At 38.5% G+C, this 24,984-nt stretch overlaps 1 protein-coding gene across 4 annotated transcripts in view; it reads right to left on the bottom strand.

Annotated features, from left to right (window-relative positions):
* LOC139143380 (thyroid hormone receptor alpha-like) overlaps positions 1-24,984 on the bottom strand; it is a 46,804-nt gene that overhangs the window by 3,101 nt on the left and 18,719 nt on the right. For 2 of the 4 annotated variants that reach the window (XM_070713655.1, XM_070713654.1), the window contains exons 2-6: positions 3,813-3,928; positions 2,918-3,059; positions 1,941-2,161; positions 1,400-1,534; positions 248-506 (exon numbers count right to left, since the gene is read on the bottom strand). In XM_070713655.1, the coding sequence (XP_070569756.1) occupies positions 248-506; positions 1,400-1,534; positions 1,941-2,161; positions 2,918-3,059; positions 3,813-3,928 (873 nt within the window). Of the gene's footprint in view, positions 1-247; positions 507-1,399; positions 1,535-1,940; positions 2,162-2,917; positions 3,060-3,812; positions 3,929-4,976; positions 5,147-13,192; positions 13,453-24,984 lie in introns of those variants that run through there. The other 2 variants (XM_070713653.1, XM_070713652.1) reach the window with 2 other exon arrangements.

Raw genomic sequence — 24,984 nt, 5'->3', positions numbered from 1 at the left:
CAAATCTGAAAGTTCCATGCTCAAGTTTTTCCTCTAAAAGAAACGGTAGAACTTATAACCGTTTTGTCACCACGTTTCTCATTTGTTTGACTTGCATTTTCCTAAATTGTCCGTAAGTACACAGTTCTCTTTCAAATTAAAACACGGAAAAGAAACTTTGAACAGTAAAAATCAACAGCTTTCAGTAAGTTTCGCTCACATATTACCAAAACTGTACAAAACAGAACACAAATCCTGATTGGCCTACCTCCTGCTACAAGTAACACAGCTGCCAGTAGGGCCATCTCTGTTTCATTGAGTTGCAATCGTGCCAGACCAGCTGCAAAGTCAAAGATGGGCTCAATGAGTTCCCCAAGCCCGCCCTCATGCAGCTGCTCCTTGTCAACTTTGACCCCAGTCGAGAGAATGAGGGTTTGACTCTCGGCATCATACTTCTGCGCCACCCTCAGACACATAATTTCCATGCAGCACGTTTTCAAAAGTAATACCTGATCGTCATAATCCAGCTGTCAAAGAAGAGAAAAACCATTAAGTAAAGGTTTCAAAAACGCTCCATATTGACTATGCAGTTTCAATTTCTCCTATTCACAATTCCATCAAAGACCTACGTCATAAAAGTCCTTGCACATTTTGCAAAAATAACCCATATCAACATAGCCCGACAAAAGCTTCTCACAGACACACTGCTTCCCATTGAGAGATGCCTGACAATATGGTGTTAAGGGACTCAATGAGATATCACGAAGATCTTCTCCTTGACCCAAAAGTATATAGAATTGAATAAAGCTGAGGGGAAGAAAAGAATTGGCACTAGCCTAGAGTGGATACAAACATTATTGAAAAGCCTTGGTTGACACAATTGCTCCCCAGTGTACCCTTAAAAAATTCATACCATAATTACTTAAGCATCTGAAGGTTTTGTGGGGTTATTTTATAAGCTTCTCAAGCTGTTTAAACTACAAAGGGATTTCTCAGGCTAATCTCTACTTACTGCTAATATTTGCTTTCTGGGTTTTCTTTTAAAGGCTTGCACGGCGGGTGCTTCTAAGAAACTCTACACATCATCTCTAGAAAGCGCCTTCACGCTCAAATGTATTCTCTTACATGAAAGATGAAGCAATCATTAAGTAAAGAACAGCCCCACATCAACATCTTTGATACAAGGCAACTGCAACAACCCAAAATGTTGTTAACCTTGGGATGTCAACAACTCGTCCTTCCAGGGCGCCCTCTTTCAGTGATACAAAATGTGACCTATCTGCAGTCAATGACAACAAGCGAGGGCGCCCTTACTCTTTTCCTCTCTTTTGTGCCCTGTAATCAAAAGCTGACTGCGGCTGCGCTTTGCAGATCTTCTTCACCTTGGATCAGTCAAAAATAACCGCTGTCAGTCACTCACCCTTGTAAACCCTGGGACTCTTTTCGCAAACTCTACAACTTTCACAATCGACGGTGTCATGACTTCGGCAAGATTCTGCCACGTAAGCTTGGAGCTCTCTTCTACTTTTTGCCTCTTGGCATCTGGTTCATCTGACTGCAGGGGCAAAATAAAGAATAGGGATATATTTATTAAAATAACTGGGGCCACCTTTAAAACTAGAATCTGAAACATTGTCTGCTTCCATCACCCTGACTACTGCAATGCCAAACAGTGAGCACTTTGAGCCTCCATGCAATTCATTTGCAATTCATAATTCATGAAACATGATGTACATAATTCTTTGGAATCAATGGTGAAACCAAACTGTCGGACGTCAGAGATGGTAAAGACCCACAGCCTTGTTGAACTGCAGCTTTTCAATGAGATATCGAGACACAGATTTCCAATGTTACAACAGTAAATAAGTCTAAAAGTGTCGCCAGTGGGTCGTAAAGAGGGCGGTTTGTCAGCAAAACATCAACTTGAATGGTGAGCAATAATAAAGTAATGTTTCATTTACCCCATGATTGTTTTCACTGTCTGATAGCGTAAAGCGGTTAAACATTTGCGCCGTGTCCCTGTTTGCCATCACAACATTGTGTATGAGCCGTTCCTCTGCCTCGTTGAGTCGACCGTTGAGCAGCAGCCCACTCTGTCGCAGCATGTCCTCGCGGGCCCGCCTGTCACGGTTTTCCTGGATGAGCTTGCGCTTGGCTTTCCTCTGCGTGTCATTGAGGACCACTGAAATAGGCAAGACATGTGCAAAGCATGAGAATATGACCGAGTTTACTAGTTTGATTCATACCAGAAATCTCTAATTAGTTGAAAAGATGCAAGAGTTTTGCTGGTTTCAAGAACAAACAAGACCTTCGGCCATGAAAATTAGTTAGCGTTAAAAGTATCTATTAGATCACTATCTCAAACTTTTGCTGTGGTGAGAAGTCTGCTTTTACCCACAAAGCATTTCAGTATCCTTTATAGCACCAGACAAGAGCTATTTTCAGTAGTGAGAATTTGCACTAAACTCTAAGAAGTGAAAAAAAACTTTGGCAGAAAAATCAAAATCTGCATTACAGCATGTTGGACATAAAAATGCACTGCTGATATGGTTTTCATTTTCAGTGTGGTAAGAATGAACAGTTGTGTGTTCTCTAAGGATTACTTAAATCTTTTCAGCCAATTTTTAATTTCTCAAAATTTCCGATGGTTAACTCAATACAAATACTTGGAATATGTAAAATTTTCTGCATTTGAAGGGTTAGCGCTTTCTTGACCATAGCCTACCCCATCCCTTTTCCCTGTATATGGGACCAACCATCACTATTGACAATAATGGGGATGTACAAAGTTCTGGTGGCCACAAAGGAGGTTTATAAGGCACACTGTTAACCTTTTGTTAACCTATTATAAACCTAACATCATCATGTTATCAATGGCGAGCGTGGACCTATGCTCAGGGAATTGGAAATGAACAGGTGAAGCGGCCTGTATACTTACAGTCTGGTGCCATGCCAACAGCCAAGCATTTCTTGTATCGGCACTGTTGGCATTGATTTCTGGTGGTCTTGTCGATGATGCACTCTTCGTTCCATTTACAATAGTATGTCAGGTTTTTCTGTATGGTCCTTCTGAAGAAACCCTGTCCACAATTTAAAGAGAAAAATTAGAAAATCAAAATTAGAAATACATTCACAAATCTCCATAAATACAGCTTGGTTGGGTTACTTGTAATTTTGCTTTTAAAATGGCATGGATTTTTCATAAGGGCATGTTTTCATTTCACACACGAACGGAAATAAAATCATTTTGAAGTGTAAAGTTGCTTCATCTTGACCTGTTTTATTGTCTTTTAATCCCGGCAATGACACACAAAACTCATCAATTGTGACATTGAATGTGACAGTACCTAACATTTCTCTCATATTTTTGTCTTGAAAAATTTAACTAGATCATACATTTTTTTTAACACTGCAGATAAGTACAGAGAGCACACCATACAGCAAAAATTGAAGATACTCTTTCCTCTAAAATGTTACACACCACAACGGCTGGTCACATTCAATTGAAAGTCAGTCCAATACCTGTGAATTTGAACTTAACACGAGTGTCCTTTCATTTGATACACAATTGTTCACTGCTCTGTGCTTTGCTTTAGAATTAATCAATTCACACTAAGTTTTGTTCATTTTATCACAAACTTGAATTTGTAGTACTTTGGGAGGCGTTATGAGCAAGATGGCAGATGCTGAACACCCATAAATTTGAATTGCGGAGCACAAGAGAAACATATATTTCATAGGTAACATGTCGGTCATCATATGAAAGCAAGGAACTGGTTGCATGTGGATCTTGCGCCCTATAAATGGGAAAAAAAAATATTTAAGCTGGTTACCTTGCAGCCTTCACAAGTCATACACCTGTAGTGGTAACCGGTGGCAGCATCTCCGCAAACAACACATGGCTCCGGACCATTGCTCAGGTCCATGTAGCTGGGTATATACGGTGTCCCTATCATGGCAAACAAAGAGGAAAAAGTACAAAATGAAGATACACGTATACTTCAGTGACAAGTCAAAGGCTACTTAATATCAAATGAATGAATCAAAAATTTCTACAATTTACAGTAAAACCGGTTTTTTAAAAATATTTAAAAATAAGTTGTGTTGTTTAAAACGGGTTTTGGATAAAAATTTCCTCTGATTTGTTTATTTGGCAATTTTTAAACCAAAGAGAAGAAAAAAGCATTTTATTCTGATGTTGAAAATGAAATGTTATACTGGATACATGTATAAATTGCTACAGTCAATTATATCTGAAAAAAAAAGATGTGATCCAACTTGCATTTATTTCAAACCTTTCATACAAAGGAACACAGGTTTTGAGTAGAGATCCTAGCACTGTTCAGGAAACATTAACAATTTGTCTTTACTACAGTTGCAAAGGAATATAGGACAGCAAACCACACATTCAAGTATAGATATGAAATAACAATAAACAATGTGGATCAATTAAAAAGTCTAACAATACACAAACACTGTTAAAAGTAAAGTTGAGATGAGATAATATTTTTCCCCAAAACACAATGACAGGAAAGAAGGAAAACGGAAGACACTGGGCTCTGCGTTCCGTTCCGTTCATATGGCTGAAGCATTTCCAGGCAAAAAAGTACTTTGCAGCGGTATACCGTCATTACCACATGCATGGTAATCTGGGAAAATGTTTTCATTTCTGCTGTTCTTTGACTTCTTTCAACAGAAATTGCAGCAGAAGAAAACCAAACACACTAACATGAAATACCACATGTAGAGGTCCACGTTTACTCTCAGACTGACAAATATTCCCTTATTGTTTTTACTAACACTAACTTTCTTCATAGACACACAAGTTTCAAACAGACTCCAATAAGATCATTATAAACTCTCCCTTTGTTTCACAGACTGTTATTAGCCAACTCTCTCAGTGGGTTCCACTTTTATTTTGAAAGATGAAAGTAGCAACAATCAGTGCAAAAACTGTGACGGTGGCTCAATTAACGTGTCAGACATACAAAACTTACTATTCAAACTTGATCGCCACTTGGATCTGTGGGCCATCATCACAAAGAGATTGGAGTCTGGTACATCCAATGTGAAGGCCATTTTACAAAGCCGGCTGAGAACAGGCGAGAAGATGTACACGGGAGGCCAGTTGTTCTCTCTACAAGAGATCGCCTGGCACACAAACCCTAAGGCATTGTCTTAAGCATGCAGGTGTCTGCTTTCAACCGACGCCATGACCAACACAATGGATCCACTAATCTCCCGTTATTCCGTCCAATCACTGGACCCTCGGACTTAGCTGGCCATTTGAAAAGCAAAATAATAATTGGCATTGGGTACTAGACTTCATTAATTACAAGTGATAGTGACACGCGACTGAGAAAGGCACGACCACGCTATTGCTGACGGCATCATCCCATTGGCTTTGTCTGTGGACAATTAAGCCACTGGACACATCTCGGTAATTATCACTGTCCATTCAGCAGTCATTTATCAGAGTCAAGAGCCACCTGGTCAATGCCTATTCTGAAATGCAATTATCAAATATTAGCCTGGGGATTCTGCACCTCAAGCAGATCTGACAGATAGGCACACACTTTGTTACCATGGAAATCAGTGATTTTTTTTCTCCAATGGATATAATGAGAAGCCAATAGATGGATCTTCGTATATGATTAACCAGAGATAGTATTTGAAGAGTTTCACATCTATCAAAGATGCCTATGACAAAGTCAATTAATCATTATTTCAAATCTAGGTCTAATTGTTAAATAACCAAGCCAAATAAATTTTGTTCAGAACGACAGACTAAAAAATTGGAAATAAGTCTTCTTTGCTTCTGATCTGGTTGAAAATCATGATTTTTTTCTCTCTCAAGGGTTTGACCAGTCTCCTCTATTAACCCTGTATTGCCATTTGCAGAAACTCAAGAAAGGGACCAACCACCCAAGCAGGGGGTGTTGCCTCTGGACTCTTTTGCCACCATGGTTTGACCCGCACTCATTGCTATCCATGGTGAGAATGGACCTTTCTATACCAAACTGAGGGGGTGACCATGTTAACACACTTCAATCTCTCAAGAAGTGATCTGTGCTAGCTCACAATTTCTCTCCTCCATAGCATGAGAAACAGGGCTGGCCAAAAAACCCCAAAAATGGTTGTTTTTTCACTTTGAGCCTGACACCGTTAGAGAAACAGTGGACAGACGAAAAGCATATTGTAATGACCTAAACTGCAAAAGAAACTGGCTTGTAACAAGCATGAGATGATTCTCTGAATTTTCTAGGGTACTAAAGAATGACAAGCTGAAAAAGACTAAAAGTGAGGTACTGATAAAACGTCAGTGAAAAAGGTCAGAGTTTAACAGAAGTTTGCACTGAATCATGGGTATATTCAAGATGGCTATTCTGAAGTACACACATTCTGAAGTATCACAACAGACCATGGAAAAGACATGCAAGGTATTTTGTGTTAAGTAAGCAGTCAAGAATATGGCTCCTTGTAACAATATTATACTTTGTACTTGATCAAGACATGCTACTGATCCAAAATATTTTGTTTCAATACTGCAGCGCAGATACACCGACCAGTTTAGTCAGAGTATCACTGAGGAAAAATGTCGAAGAAACTTACAAAACAAGACAAACTTTGGCACAACATGTTTAATACGGTCGGGTTATGAACAAGAAGAGTGTGTGATCACCATAGTGGTCATGGCCAAGGTCCTGAATTACATAAGTGTCTGACAATTTCACAGAAGTATAAAGTCAGCACTTAGCGTTTCCTTTTTAGGTCACACATTACCTCAACTAGGTCATGATGGAAAAACTGTGTTTTACCCAACTAAAGGTCCAATAGGTGAGAATTAAGAACATTTACCCACAACTATGCTCAAAAAGCTACTGAATGTCTGAGGCCAGGCTTGCATAATGGAGCAAATACTGAATTACCAAATAACTGTCATCTCTTTAAACAGCTGCCAGACTAAGATAAAGGGGGCTTTGCAGTGCACTGTAAATAGCTAAACCAACCCCAATGCCCCTTTTTCACAATGTGTGGGGGCAAGCAGGCCATTGTATCCGTTCCAATTGAACATTTGCAATCTGCATTGAAATCCTAAAACAAAAAAACACCTTTGTTATGCAAATAAACCTTCCCTTTCCAAAGGGCTATCCTTATTGACTTGATCGGAATGTAGAGTTGGTAATTGCCCGCAATTTCAATATGTTTTTGGTTGCTTTTGTTCTGCGGCATGCTCTTGATTAGGGTAACGGCTACTGTTCGTTCCGGTTTGACTTAAGCCATCAGGCGCACTGGACTCCCTGGTTCATTCTCTTCAGCATTCATGAATAGAATTGAGAGACAAAGCATACAAGTATGAGTTAACGTATGGGTCAAGAAACAGTGTGACCATGTTCGCTCCAAAACAAAAGGCAAGACTTCAAGTGGGAGGCAACAACAGACCGGATTCTAACTCTCTTAAAGCTCTGAATGTCAAAAATACTCCATTTTTTCGTAATGTAAGAGTTTGGGTATGTAAAGCTGTCAGATAACATCCAGAGAATCACAGAAAAACAACATGTGTCCAATTGAATGTTGAAATGCATACATTTCCATAAATCATGTATCCCCCCTCTCTCTGTGGGTCCTCACTGCTGTGATCAGGAATTCTCGGAATATCTTGGCTCTCAGTGTCCTAAAAGACTGGGCACATGATGGCCTTCCCATCAACATAAATTTTGCTGCAAACTTCAAACCACAAGAAAAAACCTGTCCAAGAATACTCGAAAGAAAGGGCTCATGATACATGAAATTTGCAATGGCAGTCTGCGCTGACTGACATAGGACACTGCATGTTAACCTTTCATCCCTTTCAGAAGACAAGAATTAGGTGCATCCCTCTGTCTACTGCAGGGACCAATATCCACGTCAATGGGGTGGATGGGTTAATGGGGATGACCGTTGCTAGATTTTGGACCACAGGAAGCAAAGAAGAGATACCATGCACAGAGCTTTGTCCAGACAAGACACGGCATATTGACTAGTGATGTTCTGTGGGACATGGCAAAGGCCATGTTACAACAGGTCGGGGCAAAATCAAAAACTTGTTCTAAGAGACACAGTCATGAAATGGATTTGCATACAAGACAACCTGATACTCTGCCTGATTTTTCAAAGATATAAAAATTATCTGCAACAATGCAGCCAAAGGATCATGGGTAATGTCCTACATGTATGCACTGAAGCCAAAAATCCAAACAGGCATTTTACATGGAATGCCTTTAACACAAGAGTGTTTTTTCCTCAGGAACAGATGCAAATGACAACATTTATTGCATGTATTTACCTGCATTACTTTCACAAAGAAAATAATGAGCAGTCCATCCTTACTCAAGACAAGACAAACAGATTCACTAAATATTGAATAGAGCAGACATAAGTGTATGTTTGTAATATTAAGAAACAGTCCATTCAGTTTTTTCACTATATCTCTTTTTCACATCAACTACTGATTCTTGTTCTACTCCTCAAAGCATATTTGGATACACAGTATTCAGCTCCTCTACTCAGACTAAATATGCGTGATTGTTATTGTTGACAAGGGAATCCTGGTTTGGACCAGAATTCAAATGAAACAATAACAGTGAATTTTGTACTGACCGCTGTACAGACAAACTGCATGTAATTAGTTGGTGATTTAAAATGTTTTGGGAAGTAGAACAAGAATTTGCAATTGCCATACAAAACAACAAGTCATCGTTGATGACACAGTCCCCCCACTTGTTAATGGGTACTTTGATTACATGGTCCTCAGAGAGGATAGAGTCTTCTTCATTAGGTCTGTGATAAAAATACTGTGATAAAAATACTTTTGAATAAATTCGCTTGATACATGTCTGAGTTCAGGACATGAAAAAATCATAACAAAATGGCCGCACAGCAGCTATATTGAATTGTATCACAAAACAAATTAACGTGCAAATGTATGACCAATCGTATCACAAAACAAATTAACGTGCATATGTATGACATTGGTCAATCTCCTTCTACCAACTTTGAATAAAATCGCTTGATACATGTCTGAGTTATGGTTCTGGACATGAAAAACGCAATAAATGGCCACACGGTGGCCATATTGGATCGTATTACAAACAAATCAATGTGCATGTGTATGACATAGGTCAATGTCCTTGTACAAAGTTTGAATAAATCGGTTGAGATATGCCTGAGTTATGGCTCTGTACATGAAAAAATCGTAACAAAATGGCCGCACGGCGGCCATATTGGATCGTATCACAAAACAAATTAATGTGCATAGCTATGACATTGGTCAATGTCCTTGTACCAACTTTGAATAAAATCTGTTGAAACATGCCTGAGTAATGGCTCTGTACATGAAAAAATCATAATAAAATGGCCGCCTGGCGGCCATATTGGATCGTATCGCAAAACAAATTGACGTGCATATGTATGACATAGGTCAATGTCCTTGTACCAACTTTGAATAAAATCGATGAGATACGCCTGAGTTATGGCTCTGTACATGAAAAAATCGTAACAAATGGCCGCACGGCGGCCATATTGGATTATATCACCAAAAAAATTGAAGTGCATATCTATGACATTGGTCAATGTCCTTGTATCAACTTTGAATAAAATCAGTTGAAACATGCCTGAGTTGTTGCTCTGTACATGAAAAAATCGTAATAAAATGGCCGCCTGGCAGCCATATTGGATCGTATCACGAAACAAATCGACGTGCATCTGTATGACATATGAAGTAATCCTTGTACCAAGTTTGAATGAAATCGCTCCAGGCATCTCTGAGATATCTGCGTGAACGGACGGACGCACGGACGGACGCACACACGGACGCACGCACGGACATGACCAAACCTATAAGTCCCCCCGGACGGTGTCCGTGGGGACTAAAAATGGTCCTTTCACATCGACATCAAAACTGGTTTGTTAGACGGACTTTAAAGTTTGAAGGTTGAGTATTTTTAAAGTTCTAGGTTTTAGAAAAGAGCTACTTCACAGTGTTTAATATTAAGAAAGCCTCATCAGGATCGAAAATCATATATCAAAGTAACTCACTGAATCACTCTGTGTCAAATCATAATCAAAGAAACCTGCAGATGACAAGGCAGATGACAAAATTCAAAGCAGTCAAATCACCTTGTGGAGATCTGTGCATTGTACAAAGATTCTACACATAGGAGGTGTCATTACAGAAATGTTGGAGCTTTCGAAAGGAGTTAGTGCTTCTTGCTTTACAAGGGGCGTCTGACTTGAGTAAATCTGTATAAGGTCATCTTTGAACGAGGTTACATTATACAGTCAAATGACTTCCAAGTCATTTGTCTGAAAGTCACTATAGCCTGTCTAAAGTTCACAGTGTAGCTCCCACATTTTAAGACAAACCACTCGTTTTTAAATGTAGACACTCACTTTAATAGCACCGGCCATAAACGTTGATTTTAATGTTTTAAAGAATATGGATTCTCTCTGTGTGAATTCAGCGTCCCGATAATAAAATCGCTGGCAACATTGATGAGCATGTTGAACAAAATAAAATCTCTTCCTTTACATGTGTGATGAAGACAGTCAAATGTTCAAATACTTTTTACTTTTTTCAGGAATCACAAAAATGTGGCTTCTGGGATTATTTTCATCTGCAGCTCAGGTAAGCGAAGCAATCAGAGGTGGTCACGTCACCTGGAATTTCATCAATGACTGCCTACAAGTGAATTAATTAATTCTGCTCAGCACACTAGCGCCCCAGCAAACTTAATTAGGCAAAGTCTTTGTCTTTCAACCTTCACAGAACCAGGACAAAAAAACAAAACCTTTACACAAAAAGCAGTCTATACGCATGGCACTATATGGTGGGCAGTTGTTTATGCACTTTATAACATGAATGAAAACACACACTGTATTTAATTGGTTCAATACAAGACTGATCAATATTTATCAGAGTGGGGAAAAACTGTGTATCTTTTGAGTATCAAAACAGTTTGAAAAAGACAGTCGACATTCTGTATATCACCACTAGTGATGAGTGTGCCAGCACTCTTTGTTCATCAAGATCTCAGAAATTTGCGTGAAATTTTCATCAAAACAGAGAAATCCCACGCACTTAGAACGTCACACGAGCAATTTTATTTCTCAATGTCAATTTTTTTTTCTTTTGCCTGATTAAAATCTGCACTTCAATAAGCTCTTGGCAGCAAACAGGCAGGAAATAGACGAGATTTTTTTTCCAGCTAGATGAATGCATTTTTTTTCCTTTCAGGATGTGAGGTTTTTCTAATAGGATGGCTGACCAATGCCAGCTCTGATGCAGACTAACGTTACGTAACAACCGGAGCGATCTGACCCCTCATTTCTGTGTAAAGCTGCTTCCAAGGCTATGGAGCGTTGCCTTGTGGGAATTCAACCGCTGAATACATACCTAGAAGGCTTTTGTGCATGCACACAAGCCTACCTCCACTGAACATGTTACGTAATCAAATTGCAAGCTGTTTTCACCAATTCAAGGACACATTGCCATATATGGAGAGCTTGGTCAGGTCAACGCATACTAGACTACACACACAACAACAATGACGACGACTGCGGCAATGATGATGAATCTGTTGGCTCCGGATCGTGGGGGCCAGGATGAGACTGCCACCAACAATGGTCAACACCTCCTCTTGATAAAAACTGCGTCACAGCTCTTGACTCCCCACCACCTTACCATCAGCGCGCAGAAAACGGGTAAATAACATGCAAAACAGCTAATCAAAACATGAAATCACATAAAATAATCACAAACAGTTTTTAAAGTTTCCCCCTTATCTTACAGCCATGTAGACGTGGCACAGACAACATTTAAACAGGCTACTGCCGAGCAGATCGAATCCAAAAGCCATTCACGGATTTGAAAAAAAGACAAATATCATCCAAAATGAGAGAGAAAAACCAATTCCTGCTGGGATTTTTTGTTTTTTGTCCCTTGTTATCACATATGCTGATTGTCTGATACATCATAAATGCACACCAGAACTAGAACAGAGCGTAGTTGCTCAGTCTATGGCACTTATGATAACAGCTCCATAAGCATCTGAACTTATCACAAGGACACAAACTGACCCTGGTTCCGGCAAAAGGCATTAATCTATGAAACAAACACAGTTGCTATGCTGAAAGTTTCACAACAACTTAAAAGTCACATGCAAGATTCTCTTCTCACTAATTAGATCCTATGACGTATCAACATCCCTTTTGATATAGTTCTCACTAGTTTGCTAGCACAACTTGTGGCTATGGCTTAGGGCTTTACGCTACTCACTGGGCGAATCTGTCGGACAAAATGGTCAAAATTTCATTAACCCATACCTACCTTTACCTACACCTAGCATTGTATTCAGTGAGAAGGCAAGACACTGCAGAAGATTGGCAATGGATAAATGTCACAAATTACTCTCGGGGGGGGGATGTTGATCGCACAACTTGGCAAATCATGCTGATTTTCATGAATACACATTGTACGCAAGTAGAAAATTACTGTTAAGTGTTATTTTACCCCTTTCATGAAGTCCCTGCCCTGAAAAAAAGAAGATGAGTTCTCTCATTGGCAAAAACCCTGACACAGGCCATGTGACATCACACTTTGCCTTGGTTTCTATGGCAATAGAATTGAAGAAAAAAGACATTTTATAGTCTCCAGGTCTGTTGGGCCATCTGTTTAAAATCGGATGTGATCGGCACAGCCATGACCCGATAGAGTTAAAACTTTCCACACATTACTTCCATAAAATAGAAACCAAAAATTATTTTCAGAGATGGGAGTTCCAGTAAAACTCACCACGAGTGATGCTATAGTTGATGATATAAAAGAATTATCTGAGAAAGTCAAGTTTCAGTGAAAAGGGAATGTTTGAGAGGAAACTGCGAAACAAGCTCAGGCAGGACAACATGTATTTGTGAGACACAGCAACATACATGGGAAAAAAAAATGAACAGCACAACGAGAAATTCAGAAAAGTCAATCAAAATTGAAACCCATATGGACCCCAATATGGATAAAAATCATCAATTTACACAAACAAAAGTAAAAGAAAATGTTACAACAAATGGAACAATATCAATTAAGACATAGGCTACTGTTGAAACATTGAGAGAATACAAGGGTAAGTTGAGTGGAGGAATTTTTTTGAAATGTTCAAAAGACAGTATATGTACATACCAACAGAATCAACTTTGGGTAGAGGTAGTCCACTGTAAGCTGCCAACATCTTGGGAGATAGGTTTTTTGGACCAAACCAGACTCTTTTATTTTCACAACTACTTTATAGATTGTTGTATTCCTTTTCCGTGTTAAAAACACAGACGGTGTGTCTATGCTTAAACCAGGGAAACAGAATGACGCATTTTGCACTCAGTGAGCGACTTTAACCTCGCTAAATTAGACCTTGGAAGAGACATTCCCTTCCATCTATCCCCGCAATGTGAACAACCTTTTTTTTCTGACTGAAACAGAGGCGGAGTTAACCTAAAGTAACCTGCCATCCAAGGCCCAAGCTTGTCAATCATCCCTTTCAGAGAGGAATCCAGCCTACTTAAATATGCAAATCTGCTTCATTAGCATGTTAGGTCAACTATTGAGTAATCATCTGCTGTTTTTTTTGCCATAACCCAAAGTAAACCCGGCACCAAGGCTAACCCAGGCCAACGCCCTGACAACAGGGAGGAAAAATCCGAAGACGGCAAAATTGATTTCAGTTTCCAACCTTGAAAGGCAAACTGGGTTTCAAATGACAACTCCGCATTAAAAGACTGTCATTTTTCTAACTTTTAAATTGACTGAGAGAAGGTGACATGTAAAAAAGATCTATTTCACAGAAATATTCGGTAAAAGCACAAGTGATTGTACTATGTAGACTGAACAGTTGAAAGATCGACGCATGAGATCTTTTATTTTTTTTACTGAAGGTTTTGTTTTCCCTGAGCTGATCAGATTACATAATACATATCACACAAACATGAGGTCAATTTTTTTCCCCGTTTGCTATGAAGAACACAATGCATTGGCCAACAAGGCCACATCTGATAAACCTGCGCACATCTACAGTACCAGACGGCACAGACCGGCAAATACTCATCGTTGTCAAGGCTGTTCCTCGACTGTCTAGCCAAGAGAAGGCTGATCAAATAGCAGTTACCATGGCAATATGCATAAATAGCCTTCGTGAGAAGTTAAAGGACTAAAAGTGTGATACTATTATCTGAAGTGACATTTCCAAGGCTCTGAAACACAGCATTTCACCGGAATGTTTTACTAAGAAGGCATCAAAAGTATCTTGATAAAGACAAAAACATGATTTTTTTTCATCATTTTCATGGGCAGACTTTTAATTTAACAGTTTACTTTACAGGACAATGTCGGGTATATAAATGGTGTATGACCATGCTCCAATCCTGAGCCTGAGGTAGGATATTAATCAGTTGTGCTTATGCCATTTTATTAAAGTAAACATACACCTGAAAATGGACAGATATATAGGCTAAAATTTTTCACAAATAATCATACTAATTGTGACAATGAACATAACTATTTGCAGTTACTCACATATTTACATGACAAATGCATTAATGATCAGGCGTTACATCTTACAGAGGTTTCTCAGTGGAAAGGTGTTGATACTCAGTGCAGTCGGCTGTACAATGCTGTAGTCCGAAAACAACTGAGACAAAACTGTTCTGTCTATAGGCTGGTACATTTGAGTCGATTAAGAAAATTACCAAATAGAAACATGGTACTGTTAGATTATTCTTGCTAAGAGAGCATCTTATATCTTTATGGAAACAATGAAATATAAGATTTAATTGGAATAATAAGAACGGTATCCAAAAAAAAGTTTTGTGATACTACACTGGTAAACTGTACTCGGAGGAAAATGAATAAACCAAGAAACTGTCGCAAAAATTTGATGAAAGCAGCTTACGAATATGCCTCTACATTTCATCTCACACTTTATTCAGCCATATTTATCACCACCATTGTCATCAAAATTTTGGTGTCCGTCTCAGAAGAGAAGTCTTTACATTCAGTACATTTGGTGAGAAGTCAGATTGAGTAAACAGTGCTGTGTAGCGTTATCGCCATGCGACAGTGTACCGTGCAGCCATTGTTTTGCAACAGCCTTGGCAAATGTAATGATGTACTCAATTCCTGATAAACCTCACCGTGCAATCGGTATTTTCACTAATTTCTGCCTTCATTTGAAAAGTGGATAGTTTCAAATTGTATTTTGAAAAGTATTTTCCAGAAGGGGGGGGGGAGTTACAAATGTGGCATGAGTTGCTGGATGATTTGAGATGACATCATATGTGCATGTACTCTCCTGTAGTTAGGCTGGACATTGCAAATAACTTCTGATGTTTAGTCTAATATACTGACTGCACATGTAGCATTGTCATCCAACCCTAACTTTACCCCTTTTACACGTAAAACAAGAAACAAAGATGAGTATGTCTTTTATTTTATTTTAAATAAACATTGGAAATAAACATGGCACGCATTACATCAATGTACACCACCAGTCCAGAATAGTCAAAAGTACTTTCAAAGCGTAGCAAATGATGACAAAATTCATTTTCTGATCAACATGTGCTGAAAGATATTGAAACAGATTTGGCTATGAAATATTTCAAATTTTTTTTTAACACTTTCTTTACAAAACCATGTTTATTGAGTAACATTAGCACATAACGCATGCCCTAATGATGATCAAGAACTGTGGACCAACCCTATCCTCTGCTCTGAAACAATGCATAGATTGCTGTGTAAATCATCTTATAGTAGATTTCCTCTACAGCAAATCATACTGATTATTTCATACATCATTTGGTCAGAGTCAAATTTGCAACCTGTTCCGTTCACCCATAAAAAGTATGGCTTCATCTAAATTTTTAATCTTTCCTCTTTTGTCACTATGGCAACCAAGCAAGATACAATTTGTTTATATGGCCCAAATAAACAAGTCAGGATAGGCTTAATACATTCAGATTTAATATATACAGTAATACACTGATAACTAAAGGGTGTACCCCTACCTTCCTTGTTGGGTATCTCAAACGTTGAACTTCATTTGAACAAATCCTTCATGACTGTGCACAATTTAAGTATGAAGTGACTATTATCTAACATTTTATTTAAAAGTGAGATTTCATCTAGAATCAGGCAATATACATGCAAACAACCAGTTTCACTTTTCATGATGAGTTGTTTTCCATATCACTTTTCATGGGGTATTTATTGGACGGCCAACAGGGTTCCCCACAAGGCGATTTTGAGGGCTAGGCCTTCCGTTTTTTTAAGCAATCTATTTATCAGTCCGGGTCAGCTCCAAAATTGGAGACGCTATACCATAATATTTTCCCCCTCTCATTAGCCAATCAGCGGCCAGCGCGCCATCAGTAAAAATTGTATTTCCTGGCAACCTCCACATGCGTCCTTCGTTACGTACGCCATACTGTGTCTAACTCCCGCGCCGTATTCTGTCATACTGTCGAACAGTTGTGTGGCCACTCTGTCAAAACACAATTTCAAAATCGCGTACCAGTTTTATTCTGGCTAAGAAAACCAAACCCCATATATGGCTGTGATTCCTAGACTCTGGCTTGAAGTCCTGCGAAATATAAATCGTGTACCTACACAGATCGTTCAGAATACCCCATTTGTATCGGAGATGGCAGCGATACAAATTCTACCGTATGGGGAACAGTTGTGTGGCCACTCTGTCAACACATTTTCAAAATCGCGTACCATTTTTAGTCTGCGTTTGACAACTACAAAACAGGTATCGTTTTAAAGCTCTGACATTGCTCTTCTTTCTTGCAAAATGTTATACGCGTACCTACACAAATAAGCTTTATAACAGTATTTCTAATAGAGATGACGAACATCCACAAAATGATTCTCGGTACTTGAGCGAAATCGATAAACTGGGGGTAGAAATGAATCGTCAATATTTCGAATATTTGTTCACTAATCGGACTCCTTGTTGGACATGACCTTCTGCAGAACACGTGGATTATGTTGACTGTCGAAATTCGTCGAAATTCACAAGACAGGGGCTTAATAAGCGGCCCAAAACTGCCGATCACACTTGGTGGGTAATTTGTGACCAGCGTGACCTGTACTTTATTATGATGTAATCTGGTCGATGATTGGCTGAATGCCGGAATACATTATCATAATGAGTCTCCAATTTTGGAGCTGACCCGGACTATTTATATTTTAATAACCAAATAAAAAAACATTTCCATAAGGAAAGACAATGCAAATTATGCATTTTCATGTTCAGTGACCATCCCTCTTTTTACCAAGCTGTGGGAAACACAGGCCCAACACACACATGTACCTACTGCATAGATAATTGATTTCATGACATACAAAACTTCTACCGGCACTGTTATTAGTGTACACCATATCACATAATAGTTTTAACTGGGAATCCTAATGGACCATGGTACAAACAAACCCAAGTTTGCAAAACGTGCATAGAAATATGTTTATCTCCATACCCACTTGTAAACATGGGTTTGTTTGTAATGCCATCAGCTCTGAGTCTGTAAAACACATTGCATCCTTTTTATTCTGGAGAAGAACCATATCATGGACAGAGAAATCTACTAAAATGTTCAGAACAACACAGAGAAGATCAACATCCTAACAAAGACATGCAATAACAGGAAATCATTAACCTAGTTTTGTGTCACCATCCATCATGAAAATGGAAAAATAAACCATCACTAGCTTTCAGGGGGTCAAATACACCACATAACTGCCTCTCCCCTGAGGCTGTACATCATTTTCACCTTTGTTACAAAGTCAGCAGCTCTACATTTGAGATTTATTTTTTTAATAGTTTTGTTTTCTATGTCGATGACAGTTTCTGTTTTACTCCCAAAAATTTGTTAAAAACACCTGCTGTGGTTTTTAGCGTGTAAACATAACATCTTTACCTGAAAAATGCACTGATACTGTTCATATTTGATTTCAAAGCCAGACCAGAATATAAAACTTTTCATCAATATCAATGCAGTCTACACATCTACAGGATGAGTTGTAAAGCCGAATACTGTGCATCTCTATATCTTTTATGGAGCAGCAGAAGAAATTGTAGATGATGTACAAAACAAAATCATCATCCTGTCCCTGAGGTGTATTTTACCGTAATACACTATAAGATGTAAATTTTGGTGTATTTTCCAGTATTTGCCAGTCAGATTATTCAGGCAGCTGAACAAGAACCTATCTCAAACTTAACCCTCTGAGCGCCAAAGTCAAGTTTGGTCACTCTTATGAAATATACCCAAGTCAATTTAATTTTTTTTAAGTTTTTGCCAAAATTTTGATAAAAAACTGTAGTCAATGAAATGCAAGTTCATTTGGTCCAAAATTATCCAAAAAATTTCATAAAACTTCATAAAAACTGGCAAAATGTTGCATTTAAATTTTGGTGGGAAAAATTACAACACTCAAAGGGTTAAAATGTCCAGCATTAAAACAATCAACACTGTGTATGTGCTACAGTGTATTACTGTCCAATTGTTACTGCTATTGTTACTGATTGAAATTTAGTCTCAATGACGTCATTGCTTTCACTCCATTGTGTTTGCATAAATACCTTACAGTACATGTATGTTTCAACATAATTTTGAAAGTAAGAAAAAGAAATGTACTTATTGTACAGAAGAGTCTCTATGATTATATTATTCAATGTTACTTGACTTTCTCTCTATTAGTCTTTCTTTACTTGACCTTAAAAATTCTTGACACAAGGAATCAGCTGACTGGGTAATCTTAGTAATACAATTCCTGATACAGTAACGGTCCAACAAATGTATGTTTCAAGTGGCATGTGAAAACGCAATTAAGAGGACGTTTGTAAGTTGTTTTTACAAAACTATTCGACCAGATGAAAACCTTGAAGAGATTCTTCATTATGACAGGTTAATCGCTTCAAATTAAGTTATTCAATTAAAATAAATTATTTAGAGCATTCATCTCATCAATTTTAGTTCCACGAAAGGCAGTTAACAAACATGATGCGTTTCTAAGCTAGTAGCAAAGTATGGAGGAGAGAGAATGTGTTCTTATGAATTGCGACCTGGGTACTTCCTGTTGTTTTGACACAACTCATTGATTCAAGAATGCTTTTTTCTTTATCTTAAGGATGCACAATAAGGTGACATCAACAGTGTGACCGCAGACACGTCTGGGATATTTTATTATGACACGTGGCATGATGCCAAGACCTTGCCGATACAAAAGTGCCTGAGTCGACATCACAGAGTGAGCTGTGCAGCTCACCTTGCCAGGTCATTTCCCTTTGCGTGGGCGAATACCAGTACCTGTGTGTTTAACCATTTGACGCGGTGGTTTGGTCCACTCCAGTTGTTTTTCCGATGGCAACAGCTGGACCTGAACAGGGAGAAAATGACCCTGGAAGACTTTAAAAGGGGGTTCATGGGGGTTAGATCATATCCGGAAGAACGCTCTTATGAGGAACAGCAAGGAGCACCCACGATTGACTGTTCATCACGGGCAGGGTGTGACAACACATCCTTCCTGGTGGTAGCTTGAGTCTCCTGTTTCCTGTCCTCATCAGGATTTTTTGTTTGTTTGTTCAAATACAGTTACCTGGCAGGGGGGACAACAATGCCCCAACCTTTATCACATATGCGATTGCGTATACATGTACCTGCAATTGTTTCCTGCCGTAATCAAAGTTCAGTTAAGCTCATTAATATTGATTGTTGGCTACCTGGGCATTCTCGCCACACACACACAAATACACACTAGAGCCAATACAAGGCTTTTGCCAGCAAGATGGAACAGCCAATCAATAGCCATGTGCCGCCATTCTGTGTATGGACACTGAATATCACACACAAGAGCCGAACAAAGCCTCTACATACACCCGTAATGCATGCAGTACCATGCATACATGCTTGGGAACAAACACAACTAGAAAAAAGCACAACTTGCTCGGCCAAGCCTGGGCCAGGGTCCAACGCACAAAGTCACTGGTGTAGTACCCTCACAACTGATCCAATGCATTTTTAATGGAATGAATATTGGTCAATTGGACTTAACACACACAGAACTAGGAAGCAAGTGGGCCCATCTCCATTAGCTCAGTAAACAATTACTGACTATATGATCAACCTGCCTGACCTTGCACACACAGTCATAGAATGCGTCACTGCCATGCCTACCGCATGAGATTGCTGGAGCTGTGACTGTGAAGAAACCCATGCACCCATACTGACATGCATACATGTATTGCCCTGCTAGAGTCTATCATATGCTGAGCGCTCAGGCCCGCCCAACAGTTATAACGGTACCACTAAACATCTATGTGATGTAACCATCGCATAAATTTCTGCCAGGTCAGTTGCATGCAGGTCAAGACAATCAAAACATTCCATCGGCAGTAAGTCAAATGATCACTTTTTAATCACAACAACAGCAACATCATCCGCCTCACAAAACATTAATGAGCCACACTGCCAGGCACACAAAGTTAGCGCCATTGAGATGGCACAAATAACTTGTTGTTGGACACAAACAGACTGGAGCAAAAATGGGACGATTTGTGCTCAACTAACCTAGTAATTTGAACAAACAATTAATTAAAAAGCCAGCAATTGATGATGACAGTAAGAAGTACAGAACAATGTTCCACAAATTTGAATGTTCAGACTAGAAACTATTTCCTTCCACAGATTACCGACTGTTTGCTTTTCTATTGCAACCATTAAAGCCAAGTTACACACACAGATGCCCTTTGTCTTTGTATCTCAGAGTCAAAAGTTGTTTTAGAAGTCCCGTATGAGCAACCTGAAGTAATAGTTGTCTGATACGGATTGTGCTCCTGAAACATACAACCAAGTATTAATTCATATCATACTATTCACTGTCTGTTGATGGCGTAATGGGGAGAATTGTATATTTTTACCAAAACTTGAAGATTGTAAAAAAGGCAGAATTGGTAATACAAAACTCATCAAACAGCTGATTTCATAAAGTGGACATTCATGTATATAGTATATACTGTGACAGTGATATTGAACGTGACTTACGATAGTTGGGTTAACAGATGATGTTAGGAAAAGGATTGAGGAAACACTGAATCAGTTACATCTGTCCATTCAGAATTGGAGAAAGAATGCATACATGTAAGTTGAGAGGATTTCACTGACTGCATACAAAAATTGGTTCATAACCTGTCATTTATTTACATTGAGTAGTTTTCAGATATGAGTAGCAATAGCTATATACTTGCAAACATTTACTGACAGTCTGGCTTGCAGGGAATTTTTATTTGAAACACATTACCGTAGTGACTGGCCCAAAGAAAGATTAAAATATTCACATGCCCCAATATTTTTTCATTTGAAACTTTCTAGATCTTTCTTTATTTTTTCTTTTGTTCTTTCAGTTAAAGATCATGCAAAACTGCATACCACATGGCACAGAACATTTCCAGAAAAAAAAAGATACAAAACTTCATAATCTATCTTGTCAAGAGTAAACCATGCACAAATGGATTGGTCAGCCACTACAATGTACTCTGTTTTCAGCAGGCAGCACTGACCCAAACGCTATGATCAGATCGTAAGAACACAGTGGTACCATACTCTCCAACAACATGGACCAATAACAGGAAACAAAGTGAAGGTACCAGCTAGAACTTTTGGATATATTAAGATGCATCATGATAATATTATTACTAATTGTGGCAGCTCTGCTCCAACTTTTCTGCTGAAGACTTCTTGTGGATTTTCTGATAGACAATTACGCATACATACATATGCTTGTCTTGTCTCAATTCAGTGCAAGCTTACTGCTCAGATCGGCAACAAAGACAATCAACTAATTCACCCTAACGCTATTTGTGGCTGTTTCTGTTCAAATAGAGAAGGATTGCACCGACTCTGATGACAGTTATAAAATCACAGAATACATTACACCGATTGGAAACAGTTCAAAACCATAAATTCAAAATCCTGTCGAAAGATTACACTTTCTGCTGCTTGCTAACCTTCAGCACAAAAAAAATTTTTCATTGCTTTTCTTTCATAGCCAGTGTTGTAAAATTGGTGAACCAGTGAACTTAAAATAAAAGTTATGCCATGTTGTCACTCCCTTAGCAAGTTACACAGATTCTCACTACTCTTGGTATCTTTTCCATGTAAAAACACTGTTCATTGGAAGAACTGGCATGACTGAATTTCTTAATCTTCTATTTATCTGGATGTCTGTTTTCAAACTATACTGAAACCACTTGGAATGACCGAGTGAGGGAAACACAACAAGTTACAAACTCCTGCAGTTCAGTCCATCGCTCATGCAATCAGTAAGTAACTCTGAGATTTGTCAGGCAAAAGAAACGTTTTAAATCTCTGTCACTAAAGAAACATAAAGCAGAGCTTTGAAACAAACGTGCAGGCCAAAATGAATGTTACACGCAGGTGGGGCAGAGCACAGCAAGAGATTTACAACACAGCAAGATTTCAAACTTACGCACAATACTGACTACACATACAAACCGATTTGATTTCACTGCATACTGCGTTATTTAAAAAAATCCCTCATACAGTGTAATCTCAAAAATCAACAATGATGCATTATAAACTACAGCCACTGATTGACCTTAATTAGAGCTCTACAATTATATCATTTAAGTGCCATTATGTTTTCCACCCTTGTCTGAAGGATACACGCCAACATAATCACACATTGTATTTCACGGAGGTATATGCAAGGCGGAAAAGAGCCACAGAAGTTGTTTTTGTTGTTTTTGCTTGAAAACATTTCAAAGTAAACGAACAGTCAGCAGCGCATTTTTTTCATTGATTTAAAACAATTTGTCTGGACAACACAGGGAAATCAATGGATTGTATATGTAAATGCCTTTTCACACTATCAGGTGGAAAACCACACATATTTTTGTTAATCATGTACACTTTTTTGCAATTTTTGAGTATTCCTCATCATTTATAGTTGTTAATAGTCCATAATCTTTGCATTTTTGGCGATCAATCCGTAACAAAACTGTACCTTGGACTGCGAAAACACCCCTTTTGTGGGTTGTTCTTAAAAAACACTAGAGGAGCAATAAGCTAGATAAACCAAGAAAATGGCCATGTTGACAGCTTGAAACTCTCAGTTTGCTTTTTTTTGTCTCATTATGGTGTGCTGGTCGTCCTAATGAAGAAAATTCCGAACCAATACATATTTACATCATGACACTTGGCTAGTGGCCGTCTCTGAACTTGTTCAGAATCCAAAAACAACAAAAGGGGAAAACGTCCTTCTTAAAATTTTTCAAATTTTCCCTGATGCCATCAGCATCTTCTCAAAGCACTGAATTACCATTTTACGTTGAACCAACCAAAATTATTTTTGAAATCAAAACTAGTAAATTTACCTCAGCTTCTCAATGAAAACAACTAAGGACACCACATAGATAATCAGTTTCCCAAGACCATCAGCTTGTCCACAATAATTAACACAGGTGTTTAATTAGCAACTGTGTATTCGCTTCCTTTTCACATCTCTAGCACATACACAGTGGACAGGCTGAGGCGTTAATTACTCTATGCAAATGAGCTGTCTCAATCAGATAATTGCTTTAACTATATTTGCTTTTGTTTTTAGACGTCTGCTGGCCACACTGCCAGGACAGGAAACCGCAACCAGTACACTATTTTCATGGTCTAGCTGCCACAGACAGGGGATTGGTCAGGTCACACCCAAATCCCTGACTTCCTGTTTTACATCTCTGAGTCAGCCTGACTTTCGATCCTGGTTGTGCAATATTACACAAAAAACCTTACAGAGCTTGAATCCAGTGGACTGCATTTGAATTTGTGGGTTGAACATTTCAAAAGATGTCTCATGGAAAACTTTATACTATAACAAAATTACCATTACCATATGGCATCATATTTCTTTTACAAAAAAAATCATCTTCTATGTGGTGTAAGAACAATTCAAATATCTAACCATGGCAAACATATATTTCAATGAAAGGACTACGACTCTAAAAGTTTGACAACTGTAATTATTTTATCACTCAAGACAGGAGAAAGTTTACATCGCTAAAATTTCACAAGACGACAACATAAAAGCATGCCATAAAGGTATGACAATGTTGCGAGGGAAACATTTCTGATTTCAAGAATGAGCCATGGAGAATGATAAAAAAATATGATCATTTCCAAAAAATCACACTTTTCATCTGGCTTTTCAATGATCAGGAAAACCTAGAAAAGAAGTGTATACTTGTCTGTCAGAACAAAGAATATTTTATTCTGAAGAAGAAAAAAATATTTGTTGTCAATTTTGCATATCAGTATTATTAGGCAGGGTTGTGTCTTTAGTAGTGTGTGTGGAAGCAAGCAGTGGAAGACAACGCTACTGTCCACTGTCGTATCTCAGCTTACGGCTAGCTCATCTCTGTTATCCATTAGCATCACTTCCTGTGGAAGCTTTAAAAATTCCAGGATGCCGGGTTTTTTTTTTCAAAGGCATGAAATGTCTTTTCATCAATTCAAAAGACAAATGACTAAACTCACCGTAATTCAAAATTTTTTGTTTCCTTATTGTGTCATATCACAAGAAAGCACAAAACCTGATTTGAGTTGATAGGAGGTATATGGAATGAGGGAAGAAGGAGTGATGAAACAGTAGAGTTCATTATACTGCAGCATTCTAAACATATTTTTAAAAGTAACAGATATGTAAGCATGTAAGGGGATACTTGAACATGTGGGGACCACCTCTCTTGCCTGGCCACTGGTGATGTAACAAAACATTTTCCACTAAAAGAATAGAGTAATCTGATCTCCCCATTTGCACCACCTTTTTTTTTCCAAAAAAACCCCATCCAAACTACATATTGCATGCCATCTTGCCACACTGTCAATACAAAATCCATCTATCTATTCTAAGAAAAG

The sequence above is a fragment of the Ptychodera flava genome, chromosome 11, assembly GCF_041260155.1.
Source record: "Ptychodera flava strain L36383 chromosome 11, AS_Pfla_20210202, whole genome shotgun sequence".
NCBI classification, from domain to species: domain Eukaryota; kingdom Metazoa; phylum Hemichordata; class Enteropneusta; family Ptychoderidae; genus Ptychodera; species Ptychodera flava.
Note: the sequence above shows the minus strand (reverse complement) of the source record. Positions and strands in the feature narration are given on the sequence as shown.